Source organism: Myripristis murdjan, chromosome 9, assembly GCF_902150065.1.
Source record: "Myripristis murdjan chromosome 9, fMyrMur1.1, whole genome shotgun sequence".
Classification (NCBI taxonomy): Eukaryota; Metazoa; Chordata; class Actinopteri; order Holocentriformes; family Holocentridae; genus Myripristis; species Myripristis murdjan.
In genome coordinates, this window is record NC_043988.1 from 15,159,237 (window position 1) to 15,186,327 (window position 27,091).

At 40.0% G+C, this 27,091-nt stretch overlaps 2 protein-coding genes across 3 annotated transcripts; one reads left to right on the forward strand and one right to left on the reverse strand.

Moving 5' to 3' along the window:
• Positions 1-916: 916 nt before the first annotated feature.
• Positions 917-8,038, forward strand: LOC115364696 (uncharacterized). 2 transcript variants are annotated; one of them, XM_030059243.1, is made up of 6 exons: positions 917-988; positions 2,190-2,596; positions 2,826-2,976; positions 4,068-4,187; positions 4,597-4,687; positions 6,376-8,038. In XM_030059243.1, the coding sequence occupies exons 1-6, from the start codon at positions 937-939 to the stop codon at positions 6,572-6,574; spliced, it is 1,020 nt and encodes a 339-aa protein (XP_029915103.1). In that variant the 5' UTR covers positions 917-936; the 3' UTR covers positions 6,575-8,038. The 2 variants fall into 2 exon arrangements, with proteins under 2 accessions (XP_029915103.1, XP_029915104.1); XM_030059244.1 differs by having other exon boundaries at positions 2,829-2,976.
• A 6,868-nt stretch (positions 8,039-14,906) lies between these two features.
• Positions 14,907-20,889, reverse strand: aqp3a (aquaporin 3a). Its single transcript, XM_030061034.1, has 6 exons — positions 20,746-20,889; positions 16,882-17,008; positions 16,435-16,572; positions 16,173-16,288; positions 15,797-16,014; positions 14,907-15,568 (listed from the first exon to the last, which is right to left on the reverse strand). The coding sequence occupies exons 1-6, from the start codon at positions 20,851-20,853 to the stop codon at positions 15,361-15,363; spliced, it is 915 nt and encodes a 304-aa protein (XP_029916894.1). The 5' UTR covers positions 20,854-20,889; the 3' UTR covers positions 14,907-15,360.
• Positions 20,890-27,091: the final 6,202 nt, after the last annotated feature.

A 27,091-nucleotide genomic window follows, 5' to 3' on the forward strand; every position in this document is an offset into this window, starting at 1 on the left:
TTCCTGCAGCCGCTTGTTTACTTCAAGGTGGGCCAGTACCCCCTCTTGTATTACACAAATATTTTGCACTGCACAACCATGAGGGGTCAGATTTATATCAGCCTGGAAACTGATTGTTGTTGTTGTGAAATGTTGACTTGATTCAGAGGAAGCCTGCAGTCATTTTGTTTCAGAATATGATTTGAATATTTTAATACTAAAACAACCCTATTCGGATTTCTTTATTTTGATTTAGGCCATAGCTAAGATATAAGCCTCTCACATTCTTTGCACTGTAAGTGATGGAGAAAAACATCACGTGACTGCGCAGGCCCCAAAAGCTGTCCCATTTCTCACTTTAATGAGTGGACGATCCTATTCAGCCTGGAACACTGTTTTCTCTTTAAAACAGATTTACGCTCCTCATGTCTAATTGGTAGTCCGTGGAGTTATCTCATGTTGGCTGTAAACACATCGTATCTCAGTAGTAAACACGCATGGTCAATGACTCATTTCAAACTTCAGGACAGAAATGCGCATATTAAAGCGAGCTATTCCTTATTATTTTTAATTTACAGAACACTGGATTACAAAACAGTAGCTTACACAAATTGACACAGGAGTGTGGACATGAGAGCCACGTTAAAGATAATGTTCTTTGCAAGTTTTTCACACACAGCACATCCCAAGGAACCCCATGGAGAAAAAAAAATGTTTTTCTATTGGGCTTGGTGCAAACTGTCTTTCCAGGGTGACATAGTAAATGGGAACCCCCTGGATTATGCCGCCTGGAAAATTCTGGCATCCATTAATTGCACTAGGTCACATCCGAGCCATCCAAGTGGTGGATGCAATAAAATTTGCATAGCCTACAGTTTTGTGTTCGCCCACTCCTGCCTGCTGTAGATGCGAGCTGTTGTCACGAGAGACCCCAGACCGCCCCTGCCCTTCACCGCTATGGGGAAAAGGCTGCTGAGCCTCTGCGTCCTGGTCGCCCTCCTCTACCAGGGTAAGACACTTTTTAAGCAGCTAGGTTCATTCAATTCATTTAAAATATCGGTCTCAAGTTTTATGAAGCGCTAGCATCGAGCTGCACTGAGAAACGTTACACTTGGGGTGCTAAAAATCCTCCCAAGTTCATGTAAGTAATGACTCTTTATCTGCAAAGTTGGCGCAAGGAGATACCCTTCAGCTCGGCATAGATTTAGCACGATAAGCAGAACTTTCCCGCAAGAGTCAACAAAACATTTGCTTTTTACTGGGACAAAATATCCCACCAGACTTTATGTAACTTATACAGGAGGAGGGCGGTACCGAGCAGGGTGAAAGAACTCTGAAAGTTGAGATTTTATTGAAGACAGGTGTTGTTTGGGGAATTATTTGTATGCCGATGTATTATCTTACTATTTGTAGAGGTTAAGTCGGGTTCCTTGGTCTCAAGTGGCATTCTGTCATTTTATTGTAAGACAGTTTGCTCTCACCGAACCGTAACAGGTGCATTTCAACAGCAGAGCTCTCTACAGGGCCCAAAGTCACTTAAATGCGTTTAAATTAATTATGTAGTTACAGGACGTTATAGATTCGTGGTTAAACGTTGCCTTTGAGTTTCAGAAACAGATTAAAAAAAAAAAAAATGTTGCTATTTGCACCACTCACCACTGGTTACTTTTTAAAGTGTCATTAAAACCAGTTTACTGTAAGATTAGTGAAAGCTGTAGTCACTATGAATGCTTGCTTTTCTCTGACAGGGACCTCGTGTTATCTAAGTGGATAAGATATTGATAATATTTGCTAGCAACGACATAAATATGATAAATTCATCTGATTAATTTACCTACTTATTAGGTTCTGTGGCATGAGTTACAAATGGGTTTAGACACAAAGGAATACTTAACATTAGAACTCTACATTTGGTGTCATTTAGGCTACTTGGCCTGAAATGACAGCAGCCAAAAGGATATGATAACATCATATTTGAAATTCTTGCATTATTCATGCCACACAATCCATGTCCTGACTGTCCATTCATATGTTAATTTTGTCCCAAACTAATGTGCTTTCACATTAAATAAATAAATGCTATATTAACGACTTGAGGGTCAGTAAGTGACATGAAATATACCGTGAAGTGTCACTTTAAACATGATCAGTTACACCTTAAGCTTGGTTTGTCTTTCATACACTTGTTTGTTGTCATGTCCTCTCCACAGAGACATCTGGCTTCATGATCCGGAACAAGCTGCTGGGTAAATGTCTTCAGGTGCAGGATGGACACTCGGGGGGAGGTAGAGTTTCACTGGGGGAATGCAGTCCACATTTATCCATACAGGAGTGGCGATGGCTTCCTGAGAGCCATGCTCTCAGCAGCCTGCACACAGGGGAGTGTCTCACCGCACCGGCAGAGCAGTATGAGGGCGTCCGCCTGCAGCCCTGCATCTTAAGGGCTGACAATGTGGAGACTGGTCCTGGAGAGGGAGAGATGGAGACAGACAGAGAGGCTGGCAGCCAGGCGTGGACCTGCTCCAAGAAGGGCCATCTCACTTTGTTTGGCAAGGGCCTACACCTAAGTGCCAGACAGGAATCCACACTGGTCTTCCTCTCAAAGGAACACAAGCAGGTGAGAATACTTAAGTGAGAGAAATGCCTTCTCAATTAGCGAGAACATCCAATCGTACATTTTCATTAATACCAATCTTATTACAGTATTACCAAAACGATATACAAATGGGGAGCAAATGGATATTGTAGACATCTAATATCTTTTAACTTACATTTTAATCAGCAAGTGTGTTCTGTATAATGTGTTACGTGAATTGAATGTTCTTCCGACTCATCTGCTTTACAAGCAGGGCAGCAGGTGGCGGACACTGGATAACCAGACACTGTGCAGTGAGAGAGACAGCAACCACCATCAACACCAATATCACCCTCATCGCCATCTCGGGGAATCAGCTCAACCGAGTGCCATCTCCAGTACACACAGACAAGCCCAACTATGTAAGGATATAATAGTAGCAAATCCATCTTTTCATTTTAAACAGCTATCATACAGGATGATGATCTCTAAAGCCCTAGGTCATTATTCCAATGAGGTGAGAGGCTGGGCTCTTATATTCTCACATTGCTCCTATTTTAGGCCACTTCATTTTCTTCAGTTGATTGTCTAATTAGACTTGCTGGTCTCCTATGGCATGGGAAAACAGAACAAGAGCAATGATATACAGTATATTTCCTGAAGATTGTTCTTGTAGCTCAACAATCTTTGTTCTGTGTCTGAGGCCAGTTGCATAGATGATGTATTCCCTAGTGGACTGCAAATTGGATTACTGCATCTGTTAGGCTAACACAGGCTGGGTCTCATTCAGTTAAATGCTCTTGTGGCCAATCAATACTGCCCTCATCTGGGAAAGCAGCCAGCCCCTGCATGAATCACTATCACCGTACATTGTCACTGTGTCCTCAGGCTGGTCCTGTATCAGTGTCTTTCTCTGTACTGAAAATGGATACACTACACCCACTTTCCATCAGAAACACATACTTGCAACATTAGGTAAAAATGGTGATGGAACAGATGTTGGACGATGGGGCCTGACTCTCAGTTGGTGTTATCAGCTTGTCCCAAAGGTGCTCATTGGGGTACAGCTGTGTGCAGGCCAGTCAAGTTCTTCTACACCAGGCAAGGCAGCTTATTTATTTATTTATATAGCAGAATTCATTTTGTTCCAGCTCTGCGCACAGCCATTTGACCGTTCCCAGATGACCTACGGGTCCTTGAAGGTTCATATGGCACAAGCATGTCAGAGCTATATTTGGGCCCAAACCACTGAGGGATTTGTGAACAAGAATCAAAAATTTTAAATCAATTTTCTGATTGATTGGTAACCAGTATGGGGATTTAAGTGACTTGTGTAATGTGGTGATATCTCTCTTAGTTTTCTGTCAGAACTGTGGCAGTGGCATTTTGAATTAGCTGTATTTGCATCTCAAATAATGTGCCTTGACAAGCTACTTCCAAGCTGAACATTTTTGCTGCAGCATGGAAACATTACCATTAGTTGAAACATCTGTCTTTTCTCTTCTACTCACAGTTGAAGGTGGTGAAGGCTTTGAGGCCACTGGAACAGTGCCTGTAACAGAGCTGTCTCCTTTGTCCCTAAGTACTAAATCACCTGCTGAACCCACCATGATATTCTTCAGTATGGACTATGGTAAGTTTTAGGAGAGAAATTGGCTGCTTCCTGTTTTTTTTTTTTTTTTTTTTTTTTTTGCATGAAATAGATTTACTCTACACTATCTAGCCTGTGTTAGGAACCCTATATGGAAGAAGGGGAGAGCTGCTGTTATTTGCCATACATAAACAAAGTCCACCACTAGATGGAGACGGGTGTAAGAGAAAGGGTTGGAATTTTTATTGTGGGTGTATTGTAGGGGCTGTGTGAAGGAATTTCAATAGTCTTTTATTTGCAGGTTCAGAGTCTTGAAAAACATTGAGGAAAAGCATTTGTCCTCAGCTCATAGCTAAGAATTACAGAATTATTTAAGGAACAGACAGCAGAGTGTGTGTCGAAATGCCTGCCAAAAAATGCTGATGTTGTATCCATGTGTACATGTGTGTAGGAATGGGTTGGAAGATAACCATGTTGGTGCTGAGCTCCTTGGCTCTGGTCTTGGGAACTGTGATTCTCATCCTCAATGTTTACTCTAACAGGTGAGAACACAAACACATAGTCATGTAAAGTTATTTATGTGGCCCTTCATCTCAAAGGATGCCTCAGAGGATTTTACAGAGAATGACAGATGCTAGATAAGATAAGATAAGATAAGATAAGATAAGATAAGATAAGATAAGATAAGATATTCCTTTATTAGTCCCACGGTGGGGAAGTTTCAAGCATTACAGCAGCAAAGTGGATAGCAAAATACGAAGCATAATTTACAGTATAAACAGATAATAAATAGCAACAAGCAATATAAACACTATAAACAAGGAATATAGAAAAAAATAGAAATATGAACAATTTAAACAACATAAGAAAATAACCTAAACTAGATGTGATATGATAGATTTACCCAATCACCTTCAGCCCCCAAAACAAAATGAAACACAAAGAAACTAAAAAAAGAAACAAGTACAATGACATGAATTAAGGTTCTGGTCCATTTAAGTGTAGCAGTCTTTCCAGTGAGCCAGCATGCACAATACTGTTATGATAGGCTTTTGGGGGTGGAATGTGTTGTAGTAAGTGCTTAGGGAGATTACCGATTAAGACATTTAAGGGGCGTGGTTTTGGTTGGCACGTAGCCTCAGCCGGACTTGATTAGCTGATGAGCCACAGCCGACAGGGGGCTGTGAGAGGACACACACCTGAGACGCCACACAGAGAGCGGACACTGGAGGACAGATGCAACGGCGGCTTCATGCAGAGACGGACCACCCATTTTTCACCCATCTTCCACACCACCCCGATCTGTGCACTTTTTGTCTTTTAACACCTTTTACAACTGAACGCCGAAAGGAAGCAGTGCGGGCTGGCGAGGCAGATAGCCGGGTGGCAAGAGGACGCCGGCGGACTGAACTGGCTATGCCGCAGGCCAACTTCTGAGAGTTGGCAACCTGGCCGGGGTGACGAATCCAACAAAACCCACCCTTTTTGGTTAGGTAAGATACACTCACCCAGGAAAGCCCAGGTCTCATCCTCACGTCCATCGCAAAACACGCAGGGAAAGAGAAAACCCAAGGTAAACGTTAGGTACTGTGCTAGCTTTAGTTGGGGGTTGGGGAATAGCAAGCCTAAGCTAGGGCAGGACAGTAACAATACACAGAAGCTTCCTTCATATCATAAGTAACACCTGTGTTTACCCGGCTATTCATGTCAAAACGTCTGCTGTGAAAAGGTTGAAAAGACATAACAAAACTACCTATCATACCTTGCTGAGCCTAATCAATATCTCTATCATTTGATCCTCAGTGAAGGCAGGAAAAAAAAACTCCCAAGAAAACCTTATTGGGGAAAAAATGGAAGAAACACTGGTCAAAGACACCCCTTCCAAAATTGCTGAGTATGCAATAGATGCCAGGAGAGTAATATTACATGCCGTCCCAGCAGTTGATTTGTTGATGTTCATTTCAAAACTGAAGTTCAGCTGAGAAGTGATGAAAAACTGTAGATTTGTGTGGCATGAACTATATCTAATTTTGGGTTATTGACTGTTTGTCAAGTGGATTTCTGATTTGTACGTTATTCAACAGCGAGCAATCTCGTAGCAATCTTTGACTGGGCCTTAAAATTTTACAGCGGCTAATGCAACATTTGACTGCACTGACCACTGCTCAGCTCTAGCGCAGAAGAATGTTCAAACCTTTAACCATTTTTTTTGTCTCTCTTGGTGTGTTAGAAGGAAGAAGGTGGTGTGTGTGTTGAAGTCGTACACTCCTAGGCAAGAGGCGAGTGTCCCAGGGTCCCCAGTGCCCAATGAAAGAGCCCCACTGACGAAGCACGCCATGCGCCTCTCCCACTCCTCTCCCACTGTACAACGAGGAGAAATCCTGATCGAGTGGAAGGATGGCACTGTTACTCCTCTGTATGAGGGGTGAGGGTTGTACTGTGCATGTGTGTGTGTGTGTGTGTGTGTGTGTGTGTGTGTGTGTGTGTGTGTGTGTGTGTGTGTTTCTACTTGTGTGTGTCAAACTACTGAATATATCTGAAGTTAAGGTATGCTGTGAAGGAAAGGGATAAGAGCACAAAATGGAAAATATGTTTAAGCACTGATTCAGGTCTGTTCATTTTTCATATCAGAGTTATGCTTGTGCCATACTGTGTGAAGCATTTCATGGCATATGTCTGGAGAGCTCTTGGATTACTATCAGGCGTAGAAGCCCAGACTAAGATGAAAGCTTGTTGTGGTACAGCCAGAAGACTGTTGAGTGCAAATTGCAGACAGTATAAGCTGGACTAGCAGGTTTCATCTGTAAGATATTTAGGCCTGTGTTCAGGTGGAGAAGATTTGAGGGATTTGGCTTGCTGAAAGTACTGTTGAATGAATGTTTAAGCATACCTCTTTTGTTTGTAGACTTGTTATTAATAACACATTTTAAGAAAGTAAGCAATAACCTAGGGCTTTAGCTGGGAAAACACTTACAAACCTAATCTTTATTTGCCCAGGCCTTAACTATATTACGGTTTGATCTAGTGCTCTTGTGATGTGGCACACCAATGCACTGTTGTGTGATCTCAGGAGTGCTTTGATATTATGCTCACCTTAAAAAGAAATTAAATGTAATGTTTGAAACAACATTCTGTGATCAAGCATAATGTTTGCACAGTCAAAATCAAGTTCTTTAGTTTGTTATTATTTTAAAATTTATCTCATTTTTACAAAAGCTCTCTTAGGTACGGGTGTTGCAAATTAGCATCTGATACAAAGACTATGATACTTGCATTGGATAGCTGTTTTCATAGCTTTTATATGTACATTGTATCAGTCCCTATCAAATAAACCATTAAAATCATACAGCTTTCATTAAAAATGAATGCAATATGAGCTGCAGCTCTTGTCAGTTTGCCACATCCTCTCGTATGGCCATATGATCATGTGAGGATTGATGCAGCACTTCAGGAAAATATTTTTCTAAGGATAAAGTTGCAAGTGGTGCCTTGCGTAAGTACCAACAGTGCCTTGCAGATATGTGTCTCATAGGTGTGCCACAACACAAAACATTTGAGAAGCACCGCTTCTATATAGGTTATCTTTACATAATCGTATTCAGTGTTATGTAGACTGTATATACACAATGGAGTAGCTGAAATGTGAATGAAAAAAAGTTTAATCTGCTGACCAGTTTACACAGGAAGCACTGCTACAGTATTCAAGCCTGTTCAATGTGTAATGCAGGCTACTTTGTTTTTACTGCTGATAGTATACAATGCATTTACATTACTAATTTAAGCCGTTCATTGTGGTTGTTACTTTAGATTCCCTTGTTAATATATGTATGTTTGCAGCCTCGTAGACTGTATTATAGAAAACTGCTGTTAGCTTTCTAACTGCACAATAAAATGTGAGATAAGTATTTGTTTCTCTGGTTTGGTTGCAGTTTTGTAAAGAAGCAGACCAGTTACATGACTTGTTACGTAAAGCTTCTGTTCAGTGTGTTCAGCACTTCATATCATCAGCGACTCCCTGTCCATAGGTTTGGTTGTAACCTGAGGGAGGAAGAGAGGGGATGATTGCTGACAAAAGCACCATTTACTGCAATTACATTAAAAGGTTTGTAATGACAGATATGTTAAAGCTGATGAGGAGAAGGAGGTTTAGAGGGAACCTGACATTTCCCTGTGGCACGGAAACTTCCCAGCAGGAGGAGTCTGTTTACAACACAGAACCAAAGGCTGTTTTAATGTTTTTGGGAGAGGCATGGGTGTTGTAGGGCAGGTAAATTTGATCCCTCTTTTCCCTCTTTTCAAGTCTATGTTCTGACACACAGGGACACAAGAAAATAATTGCGAGATGAACAGCATTTACAGAGTTGTTTTACATATAAAACTTCTACTGTGTCACCAAGTGTTTTGAAAACTAATTAAAAGTAAACTAAACTAAACATAATACCCAAACCGTCTCCCCAGCTGGTAGTGTTTAGACTGATGAGAGGGCACTATAGGTTTAATGAATAGTAAACTCTGAAAACGACATGGCATCCCACACCCTTCCAGACCACATCCACATGCCTGCAGGTTTTTATAGTGTGCTACTGCTTCACTGAATCAAAACAGGATCTTTTTCCTGCAAAGGAAAAAATCCAGTATTCATGTAACTCTCAGTGATTCTCAGTCACAGTCTTCATTTAATTTTGTGAGAATTCATGTATGAAATCAGTACAAAAACTTTTTTTTCATAACTTGTACAGTAGCCACAGGTTACACACACAAACACGTCTTTACACGTGAGGCAGAGGACGATGGGAGTGACACCAATATGAATAAGAGGTGTGTGTGAAAAGACTGACTCATCATTCAATACTGGGCAGATAAAACAGTATCTCGTTTCACTCCGTCACGACATTCAAGACATTATTCAAATTTGTTCTTTCGCAAATGTTGTCTCTCTTGTTAGAAACATCCGGTTATTTCCCTTGAATTGTGATTTCAGATTATAGTTGATTTTGTTCTTGAAGTGTCTGGTTGTTGTTTTTCTCCTGGTAGTACTATTGCACTGATGTAGGGATTCTAATCCAAACTAATAGACTACAGTTACGCAGAGTTCCTCCTGAAGCCAAATCCAATTTTTTAGGAATGATTTGATCTATTGTCAACCAAACCAGTTATAATAATAATACAGTTATACTACAAAACGTTAGCACAGCCCAAACTAACTGTACATTAACTTAAATACATTTAACTGTGTGTTAGATTTTATTAATATGATGATGATGCAATGATAATCATCATGGTAATTATGGTTGTTTGATAGCCTTCATTAGGAGAAGGAAAAAACTTTAGTAATCCCATGATCAATTCTAAACGAATGTTATTGAAATATTACAGAAGAAACTTCAAAATACACAGGTACTGGTTGAATCCTATGGTAATACTATTACTACAAGATATAGGAATACAAGTATGTATGTTTAGGCTGCTGTGTGCCCATTTAAGTACCACAGACAGTATAAGTCACTACAGGAATATCATAGAAATTTCTGTACTCAGACATTAGGTAACTAGACACTGATGTCAGTTGATATGCCAGGGAATCATTTTCAGTGCATGCACGCATGTATTATGGACAGAAATATATCTTCTCCTAAAAAGGTCACATGTGCTGATTACATAAATATTCTGTCTTTCATAGTTCAGGTAGTCATGTGAACATATCCCCACTTGGTGCCAGGTTTCATATTGCCTAATTTAGTGGAAATAAACATATTACTCAATATATGCAAGACAGGTGTTTATTTAACAGCGCTTGAGACGTTCAAATAAAGGCATATAATCCACAACATGGACATGCAAATGGTTTTATGCTTTTATTGTTGTGTTGAATGAAAAAGAAGTTACTTATTATTGGTTCAGACTGTGAAGACTTACAGTGAGCATTTCCAAAAATACTCCAGGGGATGGACTTTAGATTTGTCTGACCCTTGCAGTTGCAAACAACATGATACCACAAAATTGGTTTGGGAAAATGCCGTATCTCAGTGATGTGCGCCATGGCCAGCGTGCAATTATGTTGAGAAGACAGTTGTGTCTCAGGGATGAGACTTTAAACTACAAGTAACCGCAGCCACGTCCTGCTCATCCCTAAGCGCCGCAGTTAGACCACATGAAAACAGTTCCCAGATGAGGCAGGATTGTGAGGTCAAATTGACTTTCACATGACCATAGAGAAAACTAGTTCCTTTGTTTTCCTGTTAAAAGCCAATCTGTCAGTGAGGAGAGATAAAAAAAAAAAAAAAAAAAAAAAAAAAAAAAGTGAAATACCAGATATCTTTGTGTTGTGGAGCACGTTTCAGTGCTGAAACTTGAACAAAACGGACAAGGAAACAAGAGAGAACAACAAACAGATGTGCTGTAAGGACCCTAGATCTGTGAGCATTATCCATTTTCGTCTCAGCCATGCACTTACTATTCAGTTTATTTCCTGATTCCAGAGAAAATATCACACAAACACACAAAAGATGCCTGCATCTTGTGGGCACATGTCTATTGTTGTCATAAAAATTGACCTACTTAACAGTCAACTTCCAGGAGATAGGGGCTGTTTATGTGTGCAAAACATTACAACCAAACCCACAAGGTGAAACAAGTTGATGCAATGTGCTGGACGCACCCCAATATTGATGCCACTGTGAGCAACAATGTAATTTATTTGTTCAATCTCTCAGCATTATCTTTCCTTCCGTGTTCTCAGAGAGGCAATTATTATTACATGGTTTAATGACTTTGTGGAGTTGAGGACTTGTTGATTTGCAGATATGTGACTTTTCACTTTTAAGAATCGGTTTCACTCACCCTTGATTGTGGCTTCAAAATTTTACAGTAAGTGCTGCCGTGTGCTGTTTTGGGTTAGCACACATGGATTGCACATTGTGCTGACTTTTCCCTCCAGGTGTTTCATACTCTGGGTATTAAAACAACAGGCCATAAGAGTCCAAGTCTGTACCAGACACTCCATACAGTTATCTGAAATACATTTTATAGCTCAGTAAAAGGTTGGCCGAAATTTGGCTGAACTCGCCTGTGGAATTTTACCTATTGCTCCCTTTTTATGGCTTTTATGTCTGGTTTTTATCATTTTACTCTTTGTCAGCATGTTTATTCTATGCCCGCAAACTTGTTTTATGCATCGAAGACAAACTCTGTCATGCATTAATGGACGATAACATTTTCTGAATCTGAATTCACTTCATACCTAGAGTCTGACGCTCAGCCGAGTTATATGATTTGCTTGATTCCCTCTCAGTGGATAATAAACAACATTTTATATATGTTGTAGGCTTACTTTTTTTGCTCAATGATGGAAAACCAACACACAGTACTGTGACAGCACATGAATGTAAATCATTGTGGTCCAGCAAGGATAGATATGATCGATCATTTCAGCCTTTTCTGGTTACAGTTTGAGAATATGATTTATTAGATGGTAAATATAGTTTTAATGCAAACATTGGAAGTCTCAATCAATCAATCTATCTATCTATCTATCTATCATTGCAAGCCTATCAATAGAGGTGTCATAATGTTCGGTTAGTTTCCCACACTGCCATCAGCTTGTTTTTCCTTTTTAAAATGTGTTATACAATGTTGAACTGAGGCCAGCTGCAAAAGCTTTGATCAGCCTCTGGCTTGAACAACCTGGTCTCAGGGATTTAACAGGCATTTTACAGGTGTACTCTGCAGAGAGAATATACTTGGAAGGTGAGATGTTATGCTGACAGGATCATATTGCTTTCAGCTTCTTTGCTGCTAAGCCTGCATGGCAGCTATAGGATGTAATGTTAGACGACTATCCCCTCGACCTGTGTGATTAATATAAACTTTCATGTCCTTTTATTTCTTGTGCAGCTAAGGGCTTGTCCGAACAAGTGCTGTTTTTTTGCGCTTAAATGAACTTTTAATCACACTCAAATTTGATCCCCACCCTGGTATAAATCTTACAGTCAATGGCCAATGTAAACTCATAGCTGAGTTCCCTGCCTTTTGCCAAATCATTTTTGTTTCACCCTCAAAACACTTATCGGAACATTTCATCCAGGCATTGACAGAACAAAATCATGCAAGTTGCATTTTGTAAACATTTTGTAGACATGTAGACATTTTTCCCACCATCTATCCTACCATTTTTTCCTGCAAGGCAGCAGTATAGTGTATATGCACATACCAATGATCAATATCCACCAAATATCTCAGATTATGTAACTTAAATAATGTTGGATATATGTACCAGCCAGGGAGTAGCCACTACATTTTGAGCCAAGTGAATCTCACTGAGTCTGAAGTAATGATTCAAAAGAATAAAGGGCAAAAAAGCGCTGACACCAATAGCTTACATAACCATAATAGATAAAACCAGATCTAATGATAGAAATCTTGTGAAGTCTAAGGCATGCATCCCTGGCAATACAGCTAATGATAGAAAACACATGTTCACAACAGACTGGTTGGTGAGTCGTGAATGTCTCAGCCTAAGATTTAGTGGGTGTGACCGCTTCCAGCAAAGCTCAAGTATATTGAGATTGCTGTGCATGTCTAAAGCTCGTCTATGGGCCCTGGATAGGTTTTACATGTAAATATCAACCAGGAAAACAGAGCAGCAGACCACAAATTTGAGTAATTATATAGCATTAGTGCTGGTAGTTTTATATTTTTATACATTTATCAACCTGTAATAGTATCAGTAAGCTCTCTATCTTGAAAATGTTCACATTATAGTTCTGTATGAGGCCTGAATGTGCACTTGCCCATGTCCTGTCTTGCTTCTGTGGTGTAACTGTTGAAACTGAATGAGTAAATCACCTAGTATGCAAACAAGTTTTTTTTTTTTTTTTTTTTTTCATTTTATCATGTCCATAAATCATAAAACCCATGTGTATAGCTATGAAAACCATAAAACAACAAAATCTGAACTTTGAAAGAAAGCAGTCCCACTGAATTTGTCATTTAGTCCTAATGTAAACAGCAAAAAAGGTTGTATGAACATGTTCTGTTTTGATACCAATACCAAGTGTTGTTCTATGGTAAATCAGTCATTCTAAGTATTTTCTTCAGTACGTGCAAGGTGACCTGCTAGTACCTGTTGGTGTCACAGTAATTACACAAACCTGCTCAGACCCAATAGCTTGCCAAAACGCAAGTCTTTTCAGGAGAGATTCAGTTTCTGTGGAATTCGATTATTTGAATACTTTTACTTTTCAAAAATGAGAAAGGACTACTTAGGACCTTATGGCAATAGATTGCAGGAATATGAGCATCTTAACAGTCTAATACAGTTCATTTCAGAAGGGACACAGACAAACAATGACTACACTCTGCATTGTCGCCTTAGTTTGTGGATGAACGGCAAGCAGACAAAAGTTTCTATCAAAATGAGCCTTTAGAACAGAGAAAAAAGGCTGATTTGATTTATGCACTGAAGTTGGAACAGTGGCCCAGTTCCTTTGGTATGTGGAGACTGAGGTATACTTGGAAATAAAGTGTGTCTTGAAATAGCAGTGTAAAATGCTGCTGTGCACTACATAATGATGGAGCGGGTCTCCCAACGGGAACATAAAATCATTATTAAAGAGCACAGCTGAGTAAATACAGAAATCTGCGTGTTTGACCTAGTTTTCTTTCTCAACCCTTAACTTTGCACATTGTCCATGAACTCTTGGCTTTAAATGTTCAAATAAGCGACAGATTACAGTATTTTTCAATTGATTCATTTTGCACTTCTGTGATATTTTGATTGTGGACCAACAACAGACTCTTGCTTCATGTGACAATCAGATGCAATGCCTTTAACCAGAGATAACATTAAACAAGGTGAAATGAATGGGGTTTTTCAATATCTGCCCAAAGCGTTCTAAAACATGTTAACTGTATCTACACAAAACATTCAAAAGTCTTTATCCCCTTATCTGGTGAGAGTCACTGCCCTAACTTAGGGCTTAGCTGTCAGCCAGAAAAGAGACCAGCAAAAAGAGTGTAACATCATACCATGACCCACATGTTACGCAACGATAAAAAAGGAACTTTATTATATCAGTACAAAGGCATATCCCCTCGACCAACAAACAAAATACAAAAGATCTCACAACCCAGTTTAGCACCGTACCATGGAATAATACACAAGGTACAGATATCAAAAGACAGAAAAGAGCAAAAACCTGTGGTGTTGTGTGAGTTAGATCCAAAGCAGTTATTTGGTAACGCACTTCTGATAGGCATCAAATTGAAATGGTAAAACAGCTTCTGGTAATGTTTAGCTGATATGGAGGAAAAATGTTAAAGTTCCCCAGCTAAGGATGCATCATAGTGACTGTCAGCTCTTTTAACAACTACCAGATAGTTCATTTACAGTGCAAAGAAAGCGCATTGGAAAAAATAGCAGCTTTGAGGAAGCTACTTTAAGACAGCAGTGGTGAAGGGAAACAGTTACAGGTCACCACCATTTGTCAGATCCAAACAATAGAGTGGATCGACACCTGGTAGTTATCTAGATAGGCTCTTGATACCTTGCCAGCAATTACAGGTACTGCACTTTTACTGTACAATATTCTTCTCAACCACATCCTCATTTACAGACATTTGAACTTTTAGAACTTTGAAAATGAAAATACAGTTTCCCTGAACTGAGAATGTCAATGTTGAAAGGTTTAGACTCATAAAAACATACAAATTGGTTGAGGACCGTATACACATATATATCTGCCTAAATACAGTACATCTATATAAATATGTAAAACTAAAACAAACAAACAAACAAACAAAAAAAAAAACTATGTAAAACTACATTGGTATAAAGCATACAATACTGTCAAAACAGGAGTGCTAAAGATACTAAGATCCCAATTTTCATTTTTTCAAAGAATTAATGTAATTCTGTGTTCTCAAAGTTGTGTTTCTCCTCTCTATGCTCATACACAATCGCTTCTCTATGATATAATACAGATAAAAGTGGAATGTAACTAAGCAAATTACGGACCATTTCATCTATGCCTGTTCCCACAAACACACAGCTGTCTTGGGGCATATCCCAGTAACTGTACATGTGGTTTGGAATGGCCATTAGTGGCTGGCAGGGCAAAAGGCTAGTGCGTGTGTGTGTGTGTGTGTGTGTGTGTGTGTGTGTGTGTATTTACAGAATGTGCATGTAATTGTGCGGTGCTATATTTCTATAATGTGCTCATGACATCTCCTTGGTGCCCTCTTTAGAGATGTCGTTGGTGGTAACATTGGTGAGCCGGACTCTCTCATTCTCCTGCTTTGCGTTCTCCCGGTCGCGTGCTTCTCCTTCCACATGGAAACCAACCATCAGCTGGTAAATCATCACACCAATGATGGTGCCAATGAATGGGGCAAAGATGGGCACCAGGAACCAACCTCTCCTAGCACTGAGAAGTGAAGAAGAAACAAAAGATAAATGTTAGAGATTAGACTGCACTTTGCCCAAAGGAAAATCCACCTTAAGGCATTACATGATCATGAAAGAGGCTCAAGTGGCGGTGAATCATGTGCATGAATCCGTGGAAAAAGCTGGAACTGTGAAAGTGGTATAGAGGAGTGGATACACAAAGAGGTAAAGAGAACTGAGGGAGGGATGCATAAAATGGAGGACTCACGTAAAAACGTCTGTGCCCCAGCCAGCTATAGCGGTGAAGATGCGTGGTCCCAGGTCCCTGGCAGGGTTGACAGCATAGCCAGAGTTGAAGCCCATAGACAGTCCAATGACCAGGACCACGAAGCCCACGGTGAAGGCCTCCAAGCCCTGAGGAATAGGGTTGTTGTATGGGTCCACAATAGCCAGGATACACACGATCAGCGCCGTTGTACCAATGATCTGTACAAGAAGGAATTGTGAGGTGAATATCAAGAGTGCAACAGCTTCTTTAGGAAAATCAAAATTCAGCATCTGGAATTTGTTTATGGCCATATTGGATGGCCTGAATGCCTTTTTTGAACACTGTTCCCAGTTTTTTCCTCATCCAAAGAGTCTACCTGATCAAAGAAGCCGTTGACAATGGTGAGATGCTTTCCAGGGTATGTAGCGAAGATACCAGCTGTGTTGTTTGGCCCAGTCATATCGAAACTCCCTGGATGGTCCCACAGGGCATCTGAGAGGACAAAGTCAGCACAATAAAGCATGAAACTCTCCTTTGTCTGGACCAGTAAATGGCACAGTTATGTAGATATTATAACATAATTCCATTCATGTTGAAAGAGTTTCTTAGGTGGCATCATATCTGGAAGCATCTCTCACCATAGTACATGCCAAAGATGATGGCTGAGCCCAGGAAAGCACCCAGTGTCTGGAAGGCAAAGTACATGGGGAACTTTCTCCAGCGCTCTCTGCCCAGCAGGCACAGAGCAAAGGTCACAGCAGGGTTCAGATGGCCTCCTGTACATAAGATGCATAATGACAGCATGTTAGCCCAATATTATATCTCATACGGTGCTAAAACATTGCCTAATTACAGACAAATATACTTCCAAATACACTTCCAAATACAGAGAAACAGAATCATTTATCAAGGTCAGTTAGCAGGTTAAAATATGATGCAACTCATGCTAAATGAATGTGTCTGCAAAATGTATTGTTCAAAATGCCATGATGTCTTCATAATAGAGGCCTATCAAATGACTCACTGGAAGAATACACACACTGGATGAGTGTACATGTATGTGCTAATAAAACTATTTTGCTTACCTGATACTTGGCCACAGACCAGGATGCCTAAGGTGGCAGCGAAGCCAAAAGCAAAGTTGACAGTGAGGAACATGCCATGGGAGCCACTGCTCAGCTTCATCTGAGCTACCGCACCACAGCCAAACATCTGGGGAGACAGGAGAAAAACAGGTTTGTGTCATATTATATTAACAAGCAATGTTTCTTCATGTGTCTCAGGAACAGAGACACCATCTTCATGCATTCACCATCTTCATGCATGGGCTCTCATTCAATGTGTTCTGGTAAGAGACAACTAAAGTAGAAATACATGTTTTTGACACAGAAACCCTGAGGTGGGCAATGTGCTGTACTAGGGCTTTAGCATATTACTCCACAACACCTATTTCAGTGTTGCACATGCTTTTCCAACCACTGTAAATCTACCACATGTTCACTGATGAAGGTCAGGCCAAAGGGTGAAGAGAAGGGATGAGTTTGTTATCAGCGATACCAGCGAAACAGAGACCCATGTTGATTAAATGGGCTCCATTGTGCTTATCATGTGAGGCAAACAGATATGTACAGAAATGCCAATGTGGCATTAACTCAGCAAGAATTGCTGCTGTTTTTTATCCTCTACACTCTTCATTGGAATCTTTAAGGGCGTTTTCTTTTTGTAAAAAGGAAAAGGAGAAAAAGTGTGCATTGCTGAGCAGAAATATGATCAACTCAGTAAAAGTATTTGTCTTTAATTAAGACAAGCAATCGCTTTACCAACTGGGTTGCACATCCGTTGTGTTATTGCGTAAATGTGTTATTGCATAAACATGTCTGCATTTTTGTGTGTGTGTCTACCTATGTGCCTCTACACACTCTTTATATCTGTTTGTTAAAAGTTCCCTGTGTGGTCCTTGCTGAGGCAGGTCTCACAGCCCCCTGAGGAGGAGGCATTTCAGTCAGACTGCGGGACTCAAATGTTGAGGTTAGCTTTAAGGAGCAACACTCAGAGGGACTGGCGCCTAGGAGATGTTCACCATCATTGGACCCAGTCTAAACTCTACTCTGCCTCTGATGAGACCAGCCATGAGTAAAAAAAAAAAAAAAAAAAACCTATAGAAATGACAGCAATGTGCTTAGCTATTTACATTTGGGGAGTGGGTGAATGTCTCCTTGATGTTGCATGCTGTAAACATGAACATCAACATGTGTATCACTTTAACCTCTTCCCTGAGGTTTTCTGAATGTTACACACATCTGATTGCAAATGATGGGCCATTAGCTTACAAGTGTCAGCTGACTTATTAAGATCAGATTGTACAAGAAAGGCCTGTTCTTAAACCCTACTGTGGATCTGTGAGCAATTACTCTTACAATGACTCTACACAGCCGTGAGAGCATGTGTGTGCAGTCTCTTGAACAAAAGCCAGGAGCTGGAACATCACTGTCCTGATGTTGTAGTGACAGAAAGAACATTCTTATCCTGCCAGCACATAATCACACATGCACATACACAGTCCATACTGTGTCCTCGCTAACATTCAATTGGCTGATTCGGCTGGTCACCCATCCAGCTACTTCTTGCCATTAGCACAGTGGGAGAGGGGAGAGTGAGTCATAGAGGCCTCACAGCAGTCAGCCTATTGAAATAAAGGCAAAAGCGCTTCTGGCCTGGAACCAGTCCCTAAATTGCTACCTGTGAGAGCTTTTCAGAATCAGAGTGAAGAGAGCTCCCCTGGGCTTCAGTGTCATGGTCAAACAGTCATTTGAAGTGGAGAATGCAAGATTTGTGAGTGTGAGGAACATGTCATTTTGACTGAAAGACTATTTTGAGACCTCATTGTCTCTATGATGTGCATTCAATCTGCTGCGCAATTTTAACAACGTTAGAAAAACCATAATCATCAAGTATGGTGACCTTGAAGAGAAAATCAAGCTTTTTTAGGCCACATGTCCACCTGATACTACACAGCTCACTATATGGGTGTGAACAGAAAGAGTGTGGACACACCCAACACATAGAGAACCTCACTCTATAGAGTTCAGCCAACAGAGACTGAATTCATGAATTATATACCTTTCCATTTTGAAAATGTATTGAAGGTGACCTGGATTCAGAAAAAAAAAACTTAAACAATCCATACAAACTGCCAAGATTTGGTGACATGCCAAGAACACTGATGCACGCATGCGCACCTCACATACACATACCTGTGCTCTACCTAAATCATCATACATTAACTAACTGCTCATCACTCATTAACAGTTTGCTCAGTCTGTCTCTTCATACAATGATGTATTGACAGATGTATATTTGATGAGAAAGACAAACAGCGGGACTTGGAGACAGAACAAGCAGGAGGGGAAGTAAAACTATGTCAGGCAGGCCCATCAGGTGTCACCTATTGTTCTGTCACTGTCCCTCCCAGTGCTGCCTGTCGTATGTGTCACCTATTAAATGGATTGTACCACACCTGCCTGTTACTTCACATGCAAAGTCACTGCTGGTATCCAGTGATGACTACTGAGCAAAAGTATTACTGAGAGCTGCATGCCTTGGCTCATTATTCAGAAGTCATTTCTCATTGCATGTGTTTTAACCTATTTATATGATAAAGAGCAATGCCCTGGAATCGACATGTTCATATGTATATTACTGCTAAGCTGATGCAAATTATGACTCAGCTGGTGTAATTTTTTTTTTTTTTTTGAGGGAACTATAAATGATTGTTAATAATGCTTAAACCTGGATTATATCGAAGAGTGAAAGGTGCTGTTAAATTTAAAAAGCTGCATGGCCCTACACATTCATAAACTACTTCATTACTCACTATGTAAGCCTGTGACTCACTAAGCACTCCCAGCCACACAGCGAAAGTTAAACCACTACAGCAGCTTTTGGGGTGTAAACTAAGCTGGGTGTCTTATTAGTATTTGCATTAACTTTCTAACTCTGTTTACCCAGGTGCTCTCCTGCTGCCAATCCTGGAATATAAAGAATCACTTCAAATACAAGAAGTAACTTGACATCGGTAAGGCTGTTTAATTTTTGGTTTATTAGGATTTGGATCTGGATCTGGATTTGTTTTTATTCTGCAGCCAAATGAAGTTTCTATCTCTGCTGCTGAACAGTATGACATATTTTCATGTTGGTGAAATAAAGGGCTATAAGATTTAAAATTTACACATTTGACTGTGTTATTCTGGGGCAGACTCATGCACATGATTGGAGGTCATGAGATGTTTTAGGTCCTGGATCCTGGATCCCTGTCCCAAGTAAATATAGTTGTATTCACAGTGGCGGAGATGTAAATATCATTATGTCCACAATGAATACTGTGTAGAGCAACCTGTTACTGAGCTGTTTGCTCTGGACTCAGTTAAAAGTAATCATACCTTTTCACACTTAGAGAATAATCAATGTTCATACATACAATGTTTAGACATATATTAACATTATTAAGGGGGTGGCACAGGTCAGTGTTCCTGTGCCTGGGTCAAAGGCCCGGGACAACTGCCTTTGAAGTTTTACTCATTTATCACCCTCCAACTGTGGCAGTAGAAAAATGACATGAAACACAAGCTGTCAAAAAATGTACAGTTTTGCAAAATCAACAAAACCTGACAAGAAAAACAAAGCAAACAAAAAAGTAATGGTGAGCGTACTTAAGCACTATTTAACAAGGGAAGGAGTTCAGTTCATGTTGACACATTCAAAAGGCCATTGATGCTAGAAAATATTGGCTTTCACTGCCTCACTTGGCATGTATTTACTCAGTTTTAAAATTAAACCTCTACTTCAAGATAAGATGATATGCTGTAACTTGCATATGCACACACACACACAGAGACACACACACACACACATATACAAGCACACAGAGACAGACATAGACACACACTTACCACCAGGATGAGGGTGCCGAGACATTCTGCCAGGGCTTGGCGAAGCAACAGGTTGCGGATCTGGAAGAAATGTGAGAGCTTTTCTAAGTATATCTTCTGTCTGCCCATGTTTGCTTGCTGGTGGCTGGTGAAGCTGCGACTGTGAAGATATGTCTTGTGCCTGTGATGTTGGGAGCACTTGCCTCCTCCTCTTATAGAGCCAGGATGGGCCTGGGTTGGGCCAGTGCCAGCCCAGAGTCCAGCCCCATCCTCTGCACCACGCCTCCCTCCTTGTCATTCTGTGCTTCACTCTCCCCTTTCCTTGCTTTGTCTCTCACACACATCTGTATTACCATACTTATGAGAACACTTGTTTATTCCCTAACCCCTTACCCAAAAAACCTAAACCCTTTGTAAAACATACCTAATCTGATCTTGGACCCCAATCTAACCAGATTCCTAATTCTAAACACAAATTCCAACTCTTAAAAAAAAAAAAAAAAAAAAAAAAGTCTCACACACAACTCTGATGCACTCTTTCACAGGCTTTTCTAGTTCATCCCCTGCCCCCTACACACTCACACATACTCACACACTTCTCTTTTTCCTCCCTTTTCTCTGACCAGGTCTATTGTCCTCTGTCTGAAACTTCATCACCACATATTATTCCAGCTTTGTCTCGTTTCAATAGAGGTGTGAGAACATTTCCACATATAAAAGCTCATTGCCATTCCTCTATCAGCAGGCATCAGTGTACCATTTCTTCACTCTGTTTGGCGTACTTTTGTTCAGATTGAGCTGTCCCTGTTTTCCTGTGACAGTGGAGTGCATTTTCACTTTCAATCACCTGCACATTAAACCACAAAACAACATTGTAGGTTTAGCTCTATAGCCTTAGCTATAGATGAATTTGGCGTGGAGGAATTCAAAGTCTCATGTGCAGTTTTAACAGCAGCTACAGAGAATGTTTTTGATTGCATTATTTTCCTTCTGCGGGGCTCATTTGAATATATTCATCCGCACAAATTCACATTTCAAAATATCTCAACCCTATGCTTGTTTAAACAAAAATTATATTTGCAGAGGCAGCGCAATTTAATGCCTCTTGTGAAAATACTCCATTACACTGGCATGCAGCTTGTTCTTCTCTGATAGACTGTGGCCAAAGCAATGGTTTTGAAAATTATAGATTTGGAGCGAGGTCTCATCAGGACCCCGAGGCAGTCTGAGTCATATCAATCGACGCACAGTCATCTTCAATTCCTGCGTCATACATGTTGCACAATCATATGCGAGCTGCTTTAAGACAGCCCCGGAGAAGGGAGGGACGGGAAGACATGACAAGCGTGTAAAAATATGGTATGGTATAATATGTACAGTAACAGTATAGCCACAAATCTGGGTGAAAGGTATCTTTGTAATCCAAGTTAACTCAGGTAATACTGATATGGAACATATTGAGAGGATTTGGCTCAAAAAACACAAGGTATTCACTGCAGCTCATAAAATTTAGATCTGTGAGTTTTCAGTGTTCAATAGGGAAAAATAATATGCAATTTTAGGCATGGTGGCTCAGTGTCATCCTTGGTGTCATCCTTGGTGCTCTTTGTGTGTGGTTTGAATTTTCTCTCTGTGTGCTTGCAGGGATTTTCTCCCACAGTGCACCAACATCCAAGTCAGATGGATCAGAGACTCTAAATTTCCCACAGGTGTAAAATTGGGCAGTTGTTTGTCTATTGGTGTAAGCCCTGTCTGGCAAGCTGTCAAGGGTATTTCCCTGCCTGCTGGCCAGTGCATTGAGGAATTGGAAACAGCCCACAGTGACCCTAAGGAAGCATGTTAACTTTGTTTATTGGCCTTTTTTTTTGCTTACCATATGCTTTAACAAACAAAAATCATGCTCACAAAATAAAATGAACCTAGTGAAAATAAGAGGGCATGACAAGATGGAGATACAAATCCAGCATGAGTCAAATAACAAGACATTACAACATAAAATCACTTTGTAAAGTAATTGCTAAGATGCGATTGAAAAGATATTGAGTGTAATTGCTCAAACTCCACAGGCAGGATCCTGAGTGCAAATTCCTCTCCAGGCTTCAGCTTTGAATCATTTCTGTGAATCATTTCTGTGAATGTCTTTCCCTTTGCCTTAGATATTTCAGTCTGACCAGCTATGCCCACATAAAACAAGGATTTTGGTGTGTTGGTGCACATATTTTTGACTTTGTCTGGCTTTCCTGCTCCACTTTTCCACCTTCAATCTTCTAGTAGGAATCCCATGGTTGAAGTGTGCCAAAAACGCCACATTTTTGGGCCACATGGTTTCAAACAACTTTTCCTGGAACCCAGCGAATAGGAGGGAGGGGAGTGGGGAGAGTGGTGGTACCCACAAACATGAGGGAAAGATATAAAATCCGACAACAGGAATTGCTGTCTACCCTTTGAAATACGGAGGCCAGAGAAGTTAAGCTATTGCCTCTTGATGGTGTTTTTGTCGCATAATTACCACTCATTGTGGATTTGTGGTGAGGACAGCTCAGAATAAATGGCGAAAACCCCAAGAACATGCCACCGATCGCTATTTATTAGGCTTGTGATTGATGAGTGGATGTACCATTTGTGTACCAGATGTGCTTGTCCCCAGTAAGAGTGCCAGCCAGACAGTTATTTTCCACCGCAAGTTGGAAGACAGGACAGGTGCAGACAGGTGAAGACTGATTGATAGCTCTCTAGCAGACAGCACAGGCTGGCAGACAGCTTCAGCTCTCAGAGAGAGATGTTACCGACAACTAGTAGGATAGGAAACTCCACTGAGCTGTTAACCTTCCTATTATGTTTGGGGTCAATTTGACCCCATTCAGTGTTTAACGTCTCTAAATAAATGATTAACATCATTTTTTTTTTTTTTTTTTTTTTTTGCTTCACATTTAATGACTTTTCCTAATGTAATGGGTACTACCGGGTAAACATGAAATTCACATGATGATATGTTTTCAATGTCCTATACACACTTTGTATGCATCGGTTATAAATAACAAAAATCTGTACCTAGAAATAATATAAAGCCATTAAAACACCAAAAAGATATTTCTTTCCAATTTTAGGTCAATGAGTCAGTGAGATTTTATGCTGATTTGCATGTTTTTCCATAGTCGCGTAATACCGGATGTATAAGTGGGGGTGGGGTGTTGTGTTTTATTTAAAGGGCTATATAGGTAGTCAACAAAGAAACATAAAATACCTGACACATAAACTTTGGAAACAATTTTAATTATAATAATTTTGTGGAGGTTTAAACTGCTGGGGTCAAATTGACCCCAAACATAAAAGACGTTAGTAAATTTGAGCATAACAGGAGGGTTAAGCAAGGCCTCTCATCAAAAAATGATGAATCTTCATTTACTTTCCTGTTTCAACCACTGTAGATAGTGGGAAGTTGGGGAAAAAGGAAATTTCCACGGTAATTTAATTTTGCAAAGTTTGTTTTGCTGATGACTGGCTGTGGTTCGCAAATAATGGGGACTGTTTCATTTAATTGAATATCTTCAACCACCATGGCCTGGCGGTGCATCCAAAAGACAAAAGCTTGGCCCTGTTTCAGTCTGCCGTGAGCACAGCAACAATTTGTAGTCATGTCAATTCATGACATCCGTGAGTCACACTCTGCCAAAACACTGCACTGCCACACAAAGGAATTTTGTTAGCTTCTTGCAAAATCTGGTTTCTGAGACAAATCTCTTTGTTTTCCTTTCAGTGAATCAGCATCTAGATGGTTTGAGTAAGATTAATCAGACTGCTATCTCTCTCGACATCTGCTCTGCCGTCGTCCAAACAGGAGTTCATGATAAGTGAACTGTGTCTCATCCAACATGCAAATGCCAATGACATGTTGATGATCACTTTCTCACGTTGGGTTCATTGCCAACATCTACGGAGGAAATTTCTTTAAGGGCTGTTGTTGATACACACATTTAAGCCAAATACACAGTGCGCCCACCTCAGGATAATACAGATTGTGATAGGAGTCTTTGGGGCAATACATGAAGCCTTACCCCAGTACAGTTCCACTTTCACTACTTTCTCTATAATTACACAGGGCTGCGATTTAAAGGGTATGTTTTCTTCATCAACAGCTGCAGACACACAAACAGCTTACACGACACATACCGTAAATGTTCAGCTCAGCAATGAAGAATTTGTTTATGTATTATTCACCAATATTGCGCAATACGCCATTGTCTGACACACACACACACAATACACTGTGTGTTTTGCAACAATGATGATATGACAAACATACTGGAAGCCTATGCTATAATGCTGATCATGACATGAATCAACCGATTGATGCATCGTAATTAATTTAATAAATATATATATAAATATTAATTTCATGCCTCACCTTCTCAAATTCAAACGGTAACAGCAGGCGTATTTTTGTAATGTAGTCAAGGTAATTCATGATTGCCGTCTTAGAGTTTTAATCAGTAATGCCATTGCTTAATTATCATGCAAGAATGTCACATTACTTTTAACTTCAGATGCAGTTTTTACATTTTTTCAACCAATGCTGCTTTCAAAAATCAGCAATTACCATTTTTAATAATTAAAAATAGTCTATATTCAAAATCTCACATTCTTTGTGATCCAATCCTTATATATTTTTTTCTCTCCTGGTGATGAAATTACAATAAGAGCTTGTGTAGTCAGATCATAGTATTTCCAGGTGCATGTATTCCATTAGTCTTTAAAAAATATTTTGTGTCTTGACCAAACACAATCCTCATCCGGCATCTCAAATTGTGCTGCCCTGTCAGTGACCTGTGGAGGCTGCCCAAAGTGAAATCTAATATGAACCTTCGAGGAGGCTGAGCCCAACCAAATCAGAGACTGTCACGCAACACAAAAAATCTCACACCATGCACCTATAATGTCTAAAAACAACAACCAAACTCTGATCATTTCCTTAACAGACTGATCAGACAGGAGAGACTCTTCGACCTTTAGTATTATGGATCATCTAAAAAAAAAAAAAGTTTCACTGTATTTGTATTTAACTACAAAATTCCTACTTATATTTAGCATATTTTTGTGAACTAGTGCAGTTCATAAATATTTAAATTTTGTTCTGTAGCCTATATATGAGTTGTATGCTTTATGCACATTGTGCAATAACTCACTAATGCTTTTTATCAGGTCCTTATCTCTCCTTATGTCTTACCCCTCCTCTTTCCCATTTTCATCACAGTTTTTGGTGGTAATTCTCTTGGTCTGGTGCCAAACTCCTACACGGGAATTTTCTTTATGATTTCACTCATCTGACGAGGTACTCCTGAGAAAACAACAGGGTTCCAGAGAAAAGTTTGGTGAAAACACAGGTGTAGTGCAGGAGGCTCACGAAATGTCATTATAAAGGTGACTGGAATCTCTTCCAGTCACCTTTATTGGTTCATTTTATTTTGACTCTTATTGTTTTCTTTTAGGCAATGTTTGTATGGGATATTACACTATATTACAACTCCACATGCAGGAAGAGGAAGGGTCAGTCCAACATCTGTGTCTTGCCTACACAGATCCCATTACTTTTGGCACATTTTGCCAAGATTTGGAAGTCTGCTGCTATTGGGGAATCAATTTGAAATCAAATCTCAACACATTTATGTGACTATCTTGTAACTGCGACTGTATTAAAATAAATCCATTGTCACATCACTCCATTTTCATTCATGCCCTCTGCTTTGTTTAAGGTTATATTACACAGCAGCAAAAATCTGCTCAACAAGTGCAGAAAACTGCATCGTGTCTTGTGCCTCAGCCTGGGCCTGCTGCTGGTAGAGGGACAGGTCAGTGTCAAAACAATGCATAAGAACAGCCTAAATAAATAAGAAAATGTTGATGGGAAACAGGAGCACATGGGCTTTTTTCATAGGCTTGCAAAGACAAATGTTTTGACATAAATTTACATTGAATATTTTGTCTTTGCATCAAATAAATGAAAAAAAAAAAGTCGTGCTCCGGTCCCCTCAGGCTTTTTCACTGGATGTGTTGGAATTACATTATTACTTTATTGACAACGCTGATCTCAGGTCCCTTCATTAGATTTCAGTTGGACTTTCATGGGGATTTTTCAGTTTTGCGTGGATTCTGACAGAATACATATGCACAGTATATGTGATATATGGTTATTACATTGGGAAAATACAACATCTGAAATATTTATCCCTTTTTCCTGTCCTCTTTCTGCGCTGACCTCCATTGAAAAACAAAACAAAACTGAAACAGCCCGCTAAAACTGCACCCTTTGCATCAAACACCACTGATGGATGGATTGTTGGACAGACCGGAAAATGAAGGAAGAATGAAA

What these genes read in the sequence shown, in the direction of transcription:
- LOC115364696 (XM_030059243.1), top strand. Translation starts at nt 937, where the DNA reads ATGGGGAAAAGGCTGCTGAGCCTCTGCGTCCTGGTCGCCCTCCTCTAC. An exon ending in GGTCGCCCTCCTCTACCAGG is followed by an intron (nt 989 to 2,189) that starts GTAAGACACTTT and finishes TCCTCTCCACAG; the next exon opens with AGACATCTGGCTTCATGATC. An exon ending in CTCAATGTTTACTCTAACAG is followed by an intron (nt 4,688 to 6,375) that starts GTGAGAACACAA and finishes TTGGTGTGTTAG; the next exon opens with AAGGAAGAAGGTGGTGTGTG.
- aqp3a (XM_030061034.1), bottom strand. Translation starts at nt 20,853, where the DNA reads ATGGGCAGACAGAAGATATACTTAGAAAAGCTCTCACATTTCTTCCAG. An exon ending in GGTCTGTGGCCAAGTATCAG is followed by an intron (nt 16,573 to 16,881) that starts GTAAGCAAAATA and finishes TCTTATGTACAG; the next exon opens with GAGGCCATCTGAACCCTGCT. An exon ending in TCAACGGCTTCTTTGATCAG is followed by an intron (nt 16,015 to 16,172) that starts GTAGACTCTTTG and finishes CTTCTTGTACAG; the next exon opens with ATCATTGGTACAACGGCGCT.